Source organism: Aquarana catesbeiana, linkage group LG01 (assembly GCF_042186555.1).
Source record: "Aquarana catesbeiana isolate 2022-GZ linkage group LG01, ASM4218655v1, whole genome shotgun sequence".
In the NCBI taxonomy this organism is placed as follows: Eukaryota; Metazoa; Chordata; class Amphibia; order Anura; family Ranidae; genus Aquarana; species Aquarana catesbeiana.
Window position 1 is genome coordinate 74,691,718 of NC_133324.1, and position 14,105 is coordinate 74,705,822.

The 14,105-nt window shown below is 42.8% G+C and overlaps 1 protein-coding gene across 2 annotated transcripts in view; it reads left to right on the forward strand.

Moving 5' to 3' along the window:
• Positions 1-7,534: 7,534 nt before the first annotated feature.
• Positions 7,535-14,105, forward strand: part of MALT1 (MALT1 paracaspase) — a 163,579-nt gene continuing 157,008 nt past the window's right edge. For both annotated transcript variants that reach the window (XM_073620551.1, XM_073620554.1), the window contains exon 1: positions 7,535-7,820. In XM_073620551.1, coding sequence (XP_073476652.1) covers positions 7,669-7,820 — 152 coding nt within the window. In that variant the 5' untranslated portion in view covers positions 7,535-7,668. The remainder of the gene's footprint in view (positions 7,821-14,105) is intronic.

Consider the following 14,105-nt stretch of genomic DNA (forward strand, 5'->3'; position numbering starts at 1 on the left):
GTCCCCCCTCTCTCCCCTGATTGGCTAGCTGACTTTGATTGACAGCAGTGCCAGCCAATGGCGCCGCTGCTGTGTTACAGCCAATTAGAAGGGAGAATCTTGGATGGCTGAGACAGTCGTGTACATCGATGGACAGAGAGGGACCTCAGGTAAGTGTTAGGAGGGCTTAGGGGGGCTGCTGAACACAGAAGGCTTTTTATCTTAATACATAGAATGTATTAATATAAAAAAAAACCTACTGCCTTTACAACCACTTTAAGATTTTCTACTTTAATGCATTTTTTTAACCCTGTAAGACAGTTGCATAATGTGCTAGTATGCGATATATACTAGCACATTATGAAATACTTACCTTAGAATGAAGCCTTCCAGCGGCGCGCTGTCACCGCTGAAGGCACTTCCATCTTCACTCGGTCTTCCTTCCGGGTTCGCTTCCTCCGGTTGTCTGATTGGCCACACCGCAATGACATCGCCCCCTGCATGCACCGCGGGAGTCACAGAGCTCTAAAAGGACAGTACGGGTATGTTGTCCCTTCAAAGTGCATGCGCCGGTGACATCGCTGGGTGAATATCTCCTAAATCATGCAAGTTTAGAAGATACAGTAAAAAAATGCCGCGCTGGAACGATAAGATGAAGCAGCAGTAGACAGTGTGACAACACGAGATAACAATAATAAAAATAAACTGCGCTAAGTGTCCTTTACTTTAACAATCATTAGTGACATATACGTCTAAAATGAATGTTCAAATGATATAGTCCAAATATCCCTTTTGGCAAGAAAAAGCACTCCGGGTCATCCAAATGCTACAACATGCACAGAAATGATTCACGATCCAGAGACCACGACAATGAATTGCCCTTACCAGAACGCCAGATATAGTAAGCGGATGGCTTAAACCCAGCCGGGGCCTTTAGGATAGGGACCGATCAGCTCTATCAAAAAATCAAGTTTAGAAGATAATCATTGTACCTACAGGTAAGCCTTATTATAGGCTTACCTGTAGGTACAAGTTTAAAAAATGACTTTACTTCCACTTTAAGGTGAAAAACCTTCTCTGATGCAGGTTCCCCCCCAGCAAGTGCCCCCAGAGGGAAAGCCACTTTCCATGGAGGCACTTGCCAAAAAGGAGGAGACATTGAGCACTGGCGGGGGACCCTAGAATAAGGGAAGAAGGAGAAGGAGTATAGGTTTAAAACAAATGATGGTTTAAAGTTGCTTTAAGTAAGATAGATAGATTGATAGATAAAGTGTTTTTTTGGGGAGGGGGGGAGGGGGATTGGATTGGGGATAAACTAGGCTTTGTTTTGGCAATATTGTCTTGCAAAAATTCTTAATTTTTGTTGTAATCTATAGACAAAAAGACATGATGAAATGCATTTTGTATCTATTTTTACTATTGCTATTTATTTTTAACCATTTCCCGACCAGCCGCCGCAGTTATACTGTGGCAGGTTAGCTCCCCTGCGCGAGCCGTCGTAGCTATACATTGGGATAGCAGGCACGCGTGCTCCCGCTGCACAACGGGGATGCCGATGCTCGTGGCTAACGGTTGCAATGACCGCCGGCCACGAGCGATCGTAACCAGGAGACACAGAACAGGCACGAGTGTGTGTAAACACGCACTTCCCTGTTCTGTTCTGACAGATCGTGTGTTCCTATTAGCTAGGAACCACAATCCGTCACTTCCTCTAGTCAGTCCCCTCCCCCTTCAGTTGGAATCACCTTCCAGGGAACACACTTAACCCCTTGATCGCCCCCTAGTGTTAACCCCTTCACTGACAGTGACATTTTTACAGTAATCAGTGCATTTTTTATAGCACTGATCGCTGTATTAATGCCAATGGTCCCAAAAATGTGTCAAAATTGTCCGATGTGTCCGCCATAATGTCGCAGTCATGATAAAAATCGCAGATCGCAGCCATTACTAGTAAAAAAAAAAAAATAATAATAAAAATGCTTCTCCTTTTTTGTAGACGCTATAACTTTTGCGCAAACCAATCAATATACGCTTATTGCGATTTTTTTTACCAAAAGTGTGTAGAAGAATACATATCGGCCTAAACTGAGATAAAATTTGCTTTTTTTTAAAAAAAATGGAGATATTTATTATAGCAAAAAGTACAAAATATGTGTTTTTTTTTCAAAATTGACGCTTTTTTTGTTTATAGTGCAAAAAATAAAAACCGCAGAGGCAATCAAATACCACCAAAAGAAAGTTCTATTTGTGGGGGAAAAAAAAGACGTCAATTTTGTTTGGGTGCAACGTCGCACGGCCGCGCAATTGTCAGTTAAAGGGACGCAGTGCCGAATCACAAAAAGTGCTCTGGTCAGGAAGGGGGTAAATTCTTCCGGGGCTGAAGTGGTTAAGCTAGTTTTATTGTAAACAAAAAATATACATTTTATTCTATAATTTGTCCTGCTTAAAATTAGGTTTCTGGTTCACAGTAATCTACAAATGTAAAAAAGGCTTTTTATCATTTTTGCTTATTTTTTAGATGTGACAGAAAGAAAAAATAACAAACAAAAGAAAAAAAAAACAGAATAGAAATAGCTAAGGGGAGGAAGGCAGAGAGGTGGTGCCGAGTGCTGATTAGGGTTAGGTAAGGGTTAATAAAGTAGTTATGTAAATAGGAATACATTTTATTTTATTTTTTTTAATCACAAGTAAGCTTTCTTTAAATGAGTCATATACAAACCAAAGGTCATATCTAGGATATACACATAAAGGAAATGGTAAATGTTATGAAACAATACTTTTACATTGTACAACATTGTACATTGCAACTGTTATATTTAATTTGCTATGTGACAGTTTGTAGACTATGGGCAGGTGGAGTGGCTGTATGACGACAGCTGCTCCTGCTATATAATATATAGCAATTCCTGGCAATCAAATTCATCCAATAAACTTTTCTTCAAAGTTAATAATACATTACATTTAATTTAAATCACAACTTGCATGAGACAGATCCTACAAAGGTGTCCCAATCTTCAAGTTATAATAATAATAATAATAATAATAATAATAATAATAATAATGATAATAATCATTATTATTATTATTATTATTATTATTCAGTATTAAAGTGACATTAAACAATATCTTTATTGTCCAAAAAATAATCCATACACATCCACTGCTTAATGGCCCTGTAATCTTTTTTTCGTGTGTTTTTCTGCCTCCTTTAAAAGGTCACTAAACCCACAACAGTAAAATCAGTCTGTATATGCAGTAAAGCATGCTTGTTATACTCACTGTGGAACCTAAGGGGTTAATCCTCCACATTGCATAAAAAGGCTGTTTGATCCTGTCTTCTCTGATCCTCCCCTTCTTTTACTGTCCCCAATCCACCCGCTGATAGTACAGAGCCTTGGGGGCACTCACTGCACATGCTCACTTTGGTGTGTATTGCTAGAGAGTGTTTTTTTTTTTTTTTGGGGGGGGGGGTGCATTTGAAAACTCCTCTTACAAGCTTTAAACCAGACACCGATAGTCTTGAAGTCACAAGACTGTTATATACTGCTGATGAGAAAAGGTATTTAGCAGTTTATATGTACTAAAACATTTGCATTGTTCTGTGTATTGTGGGAGACCAGATATAGTGAATGCAGGGTCCTGGCTTTAGTAACACTTTAATGTCCTCCTTAAGCTCCCAAACCTCTCCTTTTCTCTCTCACTCCCATTTATTTCAAACAAGCAATGCACTTTCTGTATGCACACTACAAATCCGTAAGTCCATTTCGGGGGGTGAGCAGGAGAGGACCATGGAGACCAAACATAGCCCCCCTCTAACAGGAAGTCAGCAGCAAGGGAAATGAATTTGGACATTTGGAGGATGCTGATGTCAACAGGGGGTAAGTTTTTGAGTGAAAAATACATACTTGAAGAGAATGTTTTGTAAAGGGTTACTTTAAAATGTAAAAGTGAACTAAGACCGGACACCCTGCCCATCCCCCTGGTCCCCGCTGTACTTACTGTCGGGGTTGCTGAGCTGTTTGCATCCCAAAGCCAGTCCAGCAGTCGGGGGATTTGAAAAAAACCCAATGTTCTCCCTCTTCTCCATCAGAGCGGGGGGATGGACGGTACCAATTCTGATTGGTCACAGGGACGGTGCCGACCAATCAGAATAGATCTGCCCATTCCAGAAGCACTGACAGAGAAGAGTGGGGATTTCAAATCCCCCCCAACCACTAGACCAGCCGTGTGGGCACTGACAGCTCAGCGGGGACCAGAGGGGAGGCTTGCCGTGGGTGTTCAATGTTGGTTCACCTCTACCTAAACCTTTAAATCAGAGTTCATTGTCACTTTAACCACTTAACTTCTGGAAGATTTACCCCTCTTCATGACCAGGTCACTTTTTGCGATTCGGCACTGCGTCGCTTTAACTGACAATTGCGCGATCGTGCGACGCTGTACCCAAACAAAATTGATGTCCTTTTTTACCCACAGCTTTCTTTTAGTCGTATTTGATCACCTCTGCATTTTTTGTGCTAATCCTTGATGGGTCTGCACTAATAATCAATGCGCTGATTATCAACTCAGAACCCCCCCATCAGCAGATCAGTCGATCGGCTCTCCTCTGCTCGTGCCTGTCAGCGCAAACAGAGGAAAAGCCGATAAACGGCACTTCCTCATTAACATGTGATGAGCTGTGATTGGACACAGCTCATCACACGGTAAAGAGCCTGCGTCATAGGTTCTTTACCTAGATCGGAGATGCTGTGTCAGACTGACACATCACACCACCGATCGCCGCGCTGCACGCTCCCACGAGCGCGCGCTACTGGCTTATCCTGCTGGACATCATATGACGTACATACAACCACCTTCCGTCCATCATTTTGCTATATGGCAGGTGGGAAGTGGTTAAAGAAAGGAGGTATACCCCGAAAGCTTGTTCTGAATCACAATTAAAAAAAGCATCATGGGCAGTACTCATCTGTATTGTTGTAACTGCACTAATATGACTTCATACCCCTTTAAAATTGTCCACATTTTGTCATGTTACAACCAAAAAATGTAAATGTATTTTACGTTTGTTTGTCTTGGTAGGTTTGCAAGTTGTGCCATACTCTTTCCATTTCCGGATGATGGATTGAACAGTGCTCTGTGAGATGTTCAAAGCTTGGGATTTTTTTTATAACCCAACCCTGCTTTAAACTTGGCCTTCATGATGCTGTTTTCTCTAACAAACCTCCTGAGGGCTTCACAGAACAGCTGTATTTATATGACATTAAATTACACACAGCTGGACTTTATTTACTAAGTAGGTGACTTCTGAAGGCAATTGGTTCCACTAGATTTTAGTTAGGGGTTTCAGAGTAAAGGGGGCTGAATACAAATGCACGCCACACTTTTCACATATTTGTAAAAAAAATATTGAAATTCATTTATCATTTTCCTTCCACTTCACAATTATGTGCCACTTTGTGTTGGTCTATCACCTAAAATCCCAATAAAATACATGTGTAGCACCCTGGAGTTTAGTAAGGGAGCTCCTCACAAATTTACTTGCCAAGAGTAGTCGTCTTGGTCAATTGAAAGGGATCTATTGACTTCACCATAAGCTTGGCCTTGTTGGCCTTGTTGCACTTTTCTCTTCTACCACTAGGTGGCCAGGAACTTGGTGGTACTAGATACGAGAGGGCAACCCAAGGTCAGGTTATTGGTATGTGGGTGTCCTAGCCAATGGGCAGGGGTTTTCTTTAATCCCTTGGCCTGCTGGGAGAGCCTATATATCCCTTGGCCTGCTGGGCGAGATCAGGGCATCTGTGTTCTGTGCCACCCGGACCACCATGATGGTTCTGCCGGCCCAAGAACCTGTCAGTGGTCAGAGGTAGAAGGGAAGCTGTCGCCACAAAGGGACCAATCGCCTTTACCAGGGACCACAGTGAGCAACTGAAGCAAGTACCGGAATCATATTCTCACCGAACGGTCACAGTGGAGAATCGGGAAACTTCAGGCGGTGATCAAGCCAGGGGCCCAACCAGCAGAGGAGACGCTTGCAGAGCAGCCTTGTGTGTCAAGCTAGGGACCAAGCCGGTCATCAGGGGTGAGGCTTGAGAAGTATCTGGAGTGCCAAGCTAGGGACCCAGCAGAGAAGCGAGGGGGGCGCTTGAGGGAGATACCACCGCCAACCTTGGAGGAGCTCAAGGGATTCATAGTCAGTGAATCAGTGGGACTAGTGAGGGACCAGGAGCTCAGTGTTGAAGAACTACAAGGAGCAGTTGTAGTGGAGATGAAAGAACTGATATGTTTGAGTTGGGAACTGTTAATGGACTGTTACCATAGGAGACAGCAATCCTGCACGTGCAGAAGTGGCGCCTTGCTGGGGCCTTTCCCTGTACGGCTGTCCTCCTATTGAAGTCTCAAAGTTTGCCAATTGAGTTTGCAACTATCTAAGGGTATCCTGGCCCTAACCCTCTTTCCCCCAAAATATATAAAAGGACTGTCAAAAGAAATAAAACCTCTTTTACATCCAAGAAGTGTCTGGCGCCCAATGACTTGCACCATCTTTGCACCCACTATGCCTCCCAACCCACCACCTATTGAAGGATGTCAGCTATCTTTGGCCTTGGAGGTCTTCATTAGACTGGAAGAGGTAAGAGGTAAGGAGACGCTTGCAGAGCAGCCTTGTGTGTCAAGCCAGGGACCGAGCCGGTCCCCTCTTTCCCCCAAAATATATAAAAGGACTGTCAAAAGAAATAAAACCTCTTTTACATCCAAGAAGTGTTTGGCGCCCAATGACTTGCACCCTCTTTGCACCCACTATGCCTCCCAACACACCACCTATTGAAGGATGTCAGCTATCTTTGGCCTTGGAGGTCCTCATTAGACTGGAAGAGGTAAGAGATTCTGCTACACATGTTTATATGTTTTTGGTTGTAACATGGCATAACATTTCAAGGGGTATGAATACTTTTTCAAGGCACTGTACATATTTAAAAAGTGCAAACCTTGACACAGGCAAGAGAAATGATCATTTTCATGAACACGTAATTATACCTCCCAATATTCTGAGATGGGAATGAGGGAAACCTATTAGCAAAAGTATGTAGGCATAGGACACACCTCTTGCCACGCCCCTTAAAGGAGAATTGTACTAAAGAAAATGATTGGCTAAACCCATAAGTGCTTTTTTTAACCACTAGTATTCCTTTATATTGGCTTTTGAAATTTACAAATGCAGCAATGTAGAAATTCAATGAAAAGTTTAGCACCATGAAACACTTTTTTGTTAGCTAAATAGTGCATTTTATATACAACTATATGGATCAGACCAAAATGAGGGACGAATGAGGAGGAAAGAGGGACAGAGGGACTTTGTTCAGAATGAGAGACAGTCCCTCGAAACCAGGGACAGTCGGGAGCTATGCGTAATAATAATAAAAAAGAAGGGATGAGTCACAATTTACGCATACAGGAGATAAAGAGAGAAAACAACTTATGCTGTACAAAGGGACTTCCCTGAACACTTGTAGAGTCTTGTGTGACACATTCAGACTTCTTTCACTTTAACAGGTCACAAGTGAAAGCAACAGCAACGCGTCTCCAGAAGATGGCGCAAGGCTTCAAACGCCGAGCGTATGTCAAAGACACAAAAAGCAGGAAGGAGTTTTAAGGAAATAAGCTAATGAGCTACCTGAGTGTTTTCTCTCTACAGAGATGTCCGACACTCAGCAGTTTTATTCTCTAAATATCCATTCATTACAAGAGCCCACACTGCAAAAAGTTTGCGAGCTGCTAGACCAGACCAGCGACCGAGGATGGAGGAAGCTTGCCTTGGCCATTTCCAAAAGCAGCCGCTTCAAATTAAGGTAAGAGTACGTCTTGTGTCTGGGAAGGTTCTCGTTTATCCAAGTCATGGTATAGATAGTAGTGGTTGGATTGGTTGGATGTGAAGTGAAGAAGTGGCTCGGAGGAGCTACAAAGCGTCTTCAACGTTATGGAACAAGTCCAGGTGAACGGGAAATGACTTCTACTAGATATACGGCGTATTTTACGGCTCCAGCTGGAGAAGCATATAAGAGTGCCTGACAATGGAAAAAGGAAGAATCTTAGAACATATGTTGTTGTGTGTACAACAGATCCCATATCATGGCTTGGAGGCTTAAGAAGTGGCTTGAAGGAGCTACGAAACGTCTTCAACCTTATAGAACGGGTCCAGCTTAATAGGACTGACTACTACTAGATATACTGCTTATGTTAGGAGTAAGAGGCGTCCAGCGGTGGACGCAGAGCAGGAGAGGAAGCACCATGCAAGCATACTCAATGTTAAAGAATCTCAGAACATGTGTTGGAGTGTGTACACAAGAGAGTGCATATAACCGACACACCAGAACATTTGTTAACCACTTGTCTACCAGGACAATTCTTTAAAATTTTCACACATTTGCATTTTTTTTGCTAGTAATCACTTTATAAGCCTCCTAAAAAAATATATATTTTCTGAAAGCAGATACCCTGGAGAATAAAATGGTGGCACCTGAAATTATTTATGCCACTCGCTACTTATCAAGCATATATTTTCAGGAAAAAAATGCACAAAGGCTTTTTTCACACTTTGTGCAACTCAGAGTGCAGCTTTGGTGTAACTTTTTCAAGCAACTTTGACGCAACTTTGAAGTAACTTTGGATGGGTGCGACTTGGATGTGACTTGTTGTTCCTCTGCAAAGTCGGACCCACTGTTGCATGTAAAACATTCAGGTACAACTTTCATTTAGCTTAGGAGGGTTAACATTAAAGTCTATGGCCCTCAAGTTGCATGAAAGTCGGACCAAAGTAGTGTAAACCTTTGAAGTCACTGCGGCTCGAAGTCGCACATATATGAATGATTATCATTGGACAACATGGGGTACAACTTGTTATGCAACTTTGATGTCCAAAGTCACATGACAAGTCGCACAAGTGTGAATGGGGTGTAATTTTTAGTGCAAATGAACACAATATTATACGCAATTTTTTAATTTTGTTTGGGGGGGGGGGGGGTTGTGATGAGTAAATAGATACCAAACATTAATTTTCAGCTATTTATCAATCATATATTTTCAGGAAAAAATACACTAAAATACACTAAAATGGACTGAAATGCACCTGAAAATTTTAGTGCAAACAAACACAATATTATAGCCATATTTTGGTAAAATATAAAAGAAGGGATTGCGTTAAGTAAATAGATACCAAATATATCAAACATATATTTTCAGATATTTATCAAACAAACATATTTTCAGAGAAAATACAGTAAAAGGCACTCACATTTTTGGTGCAAACAAACATTATACCCAGTTTTTTTTATAAAATATAAAAGAAGTGCTTGCATTAAGTAAATAGATATCAAACATATATTTTCAGATATTTATCAAACATAATGGTTTCAGGAAAAAATACACTTAAATACAATAAAATGCACTCAATTTTTTTACGCAAACACAATATTATACACAGTTTTTAGTAAAATATAAAAGAAGGGCTTGCATGAAGTAAATAGATACCAAACATATCAAAAACGTATTTACAGATATTTTCAGGAAAAAATATAGTAAAAATACAGTACAAAGCACTAAAATACTTGCAACTGTAGTTGCATTGAGCAAATAGATACCAAACATTGGCAAGCCTTAAAATGGTGCATGCCAGTAAAATCGCAAAAAATAAAAAATAAAATATGGTACCCAAAATCGTCCATAGGCGATGTTTTATAAGCCTTTCTTTATAAGCCTTCACTTGTTTTCAGTTTAGAGTTAACTGTGGATTACAGCCCTGAAATGATTGTTCTTACTCCGACATTCACAGTGATACCTCATATGTTTAGATACACATGCTCACACTACTCTGCGTGTTTAAATATAGAGGAGGGGGGGGGAGGGTGACGGGTGCTTTAAAGATGTAATTTTTTTTATTGATGTTATAATTTAAAAAAAAAGGTTTTTTTTTTTTTGTTTGTTTGTTTTTTTTTACTTTTTTTTCTTTATTGTCATTGCTATCACAAGATAGTATAAGCAGGTGGCAGGTCCTCTTTATGGAGACACCAGGGGTCTATTAGATCCCCAATGTCTCCTCTGAAGTCACTTTGACAAGCCCGGGTTCACACAGGATTGGTGGAGGAACCTGCGTGTGATTCGGGAAAGAATCGCAACTCATACGCTTCTTTGCAGTGTGATTCAATTTGTATGGACTCAATCGCAAAGGTATCTGTTTCAAGTAACAGAGCATTTGCACTAGTACTAATGCACATTCTTAGTATCGGCACAGATACCGGTATCAGTGCAACTCTAGTTTACACCATTGTGATATGCATGTACAATGTATCATGTTTGGAGAGATTGGGAGTTTTGTTTTTTGCAGCAAATGATGTATATGCTTGTATATTCACAAAAACAAGTCTCCAAAAATCAGGTGAAATGACAGGAGAAAATAAGTACATTTTACTACATGTACTGAGCTGGCTAATGGAGTGAATTTACTAAATGTAATGGGGTGGATTTAGACTGTACACTTTTGCAAGTGCAGTTGCTCCAGATCTTAGTAAATGAGGTAAGGCTTCACTTTGCAAAGAATATCCAATCACATGCAAAAAAAAAAAAAAACAGCACTTTTGCTGGCACATGATTGGATGATGGAAGTCAGTAGAGCTCCCCCTCATTTACTAAGCTCTGAAGCAGCTGCACTTGCAAAAGTGCACAGTCTATTTTTCTTTAGTAAATCAACCCCATGGACAAAGCACTTTGCAAGTGCAGTTGCTCCAGAGCTTAATAAGTCAGGGGGGAGCCCTGCTGACTTCTATCATCCAATCATGTGCAAGCAAAAAATGCTGTTTTTATTTTCCTTGCATGTGATTGGGTGTTCTTTGCAAAGTGAAGCTTTACCTAATTTACTAAGCTCTAGAGCAGGGGTGTCCAAACTTTTTTTTAAAAAAGGCCAGATTTGATGAAGTGAACATGCGTGAGGGTCGACCATTTTGCCTGATATTCTTTGAACCATTAAAATGAAACGCAAATTAACTAATACACTGCCCAACAAGAATTTATTTGCCTTTGTGGCTGTGTGTGGTGAAGAGTCCGGCCCCCACTTTCCTTTTCTGAGGCACAGCGCCGGGGATTAGAGTGTGGGCAGACACAGAGGGGTAGGGAGGGGAAGAAGAGGATCAGATCAAGCCCTCTCTCCTCTCCCATCTGTATGGGGGTGATTGGTTAGTGTTGGCTTAGGTGGTTAATATGTACAACCCATAATTACCATCACCATCAATTGTCAAATAGTGAAAAAAACAAGATAAAAAAGAATATCCAGATACACCAAGAACAAAGAAATCTTCCGCTCCTAGTGAAAATAATGTCCAAGCAAAGGCAATTATCAGTGTTCCGCAGTATATGAGCCACCACAAGTGAAATAAGTACCCATAAGGTTCTGTTCTCACCAGTGTGACTTGTCATCCAACTTTGGACATGTAAAGTCGCAGCCCATTGATTTCACCCGTTCCAATCTACGCGACTTAAAACTGCAGCAACTTTGGGGGTTAGGGTTGCCACCTCATCCCTTTAAACCCAAACACATACAGTATGCATTGCACAGGTTCTGGAGCTAATTTAATGCAGATAAGGCACCAAGTGATTTTAATTACCACCTCAATCAGCCACAGAACCTGTGTAATTAATATGTGTTTGGGTTTAAAGGGATGTTTTCGCTATGGGACAGAAAAGGAAAGGGATGTGTGGGCTGGAAGTTTGAAGCCTAGCAACCGGCAGATACATTGTGGATAGAAAGTGTCAATGCCTGAGCCTCCATCCTTGGGTGAGTGAGCTCATCATCCAATGTCTGTGGCGAGTGGCGGCCCCCCAGTGGCACCTCAAAGACCCCCCCAGCTCGCTGTCTGCTGGTCAGTCCACTTACCCCATGTAGGCAGCGGGCATTGGGCAGCGGCGGACATCAAGGAGCAGTGGGGATCGGGGCATTGGTGGACATCAGGCTGTGGCGGGCATCGGGTAGCGGCTCCTGTGTCTTCTCCTTCTCCCTCCTCCTCGCTTCCGCTGTGCGTTTCCTTCCCTCCTCCTAGGCATCCAATAGGATCGCCTGTCCTTTCAGCCAATCAGGTGATGGGTATCAGACCTGCTTCCTGATTGGCCAGGAGGAGGATCAGTGTTGCAACAGCAAATATTCATTCGCTGTTGTAACACCTGGGTGGGCTCATAACGCAATACTCTGCACCACGAGCCCACCCTATTTTGAAGCCTATTAGAGCCTCTGGCTCTAATCAGGTACTTCAAAAAAACACTCCCGCCGCTGTAAATCAGGTGCCCAATTTCCTGAAAGGGGCCAGACACATGAATAGGGGGTGGCAGTGGCGATGGATAGAGCATCACATCGCCACATCGCTAAAAGGTGGAGAGGGTGGCGGCCATGGATAGAGGGGGCGGTGCTCGGGCACCCCTAATGGACGGGCAGCCACTGTCTGTGACTGAAGTCTCCCCCCTCCCTCCTCTTTCTCCTGCTACCGAGCAAGTGAGTGCACTAAGGTTACATAGTTACATAGTAGGTAAGGTTGAATAAAGACAATAGCCCATCCAGTTCAACCTGTGTTGGTGTATGTGTGTCAGTGTCTATAATTAATTTCCTATATCCCTGTATGTTGTGTTCTTTAAGATACACATCCAAGAGTCTTTTAAAAATAACCATTCTCCCCGCTGCCACCACCAATTGTGGAAGAGAAGTCCACAGCCTTAATGCCCTGACAGTGAAAAACCCCCTACGCAGTTTAAGGTTAACCACTTCAATACCGGGCACTTAGACACCTTCCCGCCCAGACCAATTTTCAGCTTTCAGCGCTGTCGCAATTTGAATGACAATTGCGCGGTCATGCTACACTGTACCCAAACAATTTTTTTAGCATTTTGTTCCCACAAATAGAGCTTTCTTTTGGTGGTATTTGATCACCTCTGCGGTATTTATTTTTTGCGCAACAAATAAAAAAAGACCGAAAATTTTGAAAAAAAAACACGTTTTTCTTTGTTTCTGTTAACATTTTTTGTAAATAAGTATGTTTTCTTCTTCAATGACAGGCACTGATATGGCTGCACTGATGAGCACTGATACGTGGCACTGATGAGGTGGCACTGACGGGCACTGATGATGGGCACTGATGGGCACTGATAGGTGGCACTGGTATGCGACACTGATGGGCACTCATAGGCGGCACTGATGGGCACTCGTAGGTGGCATTGATGGGTACTTATGGGTGGCACTGATGGGTACTTATGGGTGGCACTGATAGGTGGCACGGATGGGCCCTGATGGGCACTGATAGGTGGGCACTGATGGGCACAGATGGGCACTGACAGGTGGCACCGATGGACACTGATGGGTGGCACTAATGACACTGATTGGTGGCACTGATGCCCCTAAGGGTGGCATTGCTGGGCATCACTACAATATACTGGTGCCAATCATTGGCACATTGGGCACATGTGGATGGCCATGGGGTACATACCTGGCCATCCACATGTTGCCCCTCTCACTGGTGGTCCAGTGTGGTGATCTGAGGGGGGGGCTGCACTGATAAACAATCAGCGCAGACCCTACCTGTCAGGAGAGCCGCTGATCGGCTCTCTACTCACGTCTGTCAGACGTAAGTGAGGAAAAGCCGATCAACGGCTCTTCCTATTGACATCGTGATCAGCCGTGATTGGACACGGCTGATCACCTGGTAAAGAGCCTCCGCCGGAGGCTCTTTACCAAGATCGGTGGAGCGGTGTGTCAGACTGACACACCGGTCCACTGATCGCCGCGATGCGTGCCCCTATGTTATCCTGCTGGACATCATATGACGCCCAGTCAGGATAACTGAACCACCGCCCGGCCGTCATCTGCTATGGGCCGGGTGGGAAGTGGTTAAAACAGGTCTCCTCCAGTCTCATTGTGTGGGCCCGTGTCCCTGAGACTGAATAGTTTTTTTCCTATGCTGGGATCACCATTGAGATATTTGTAAATTGCTCTCATGTCCCCTCTCAAGCATCGCTTCTCCAGGGAGAATACATTTAGTGCTTGTAGTCGTTCCCTGTAATTGAGGTCCTCCAGTCCCCATATTAATCTAGTTGCCCTTCTCTGG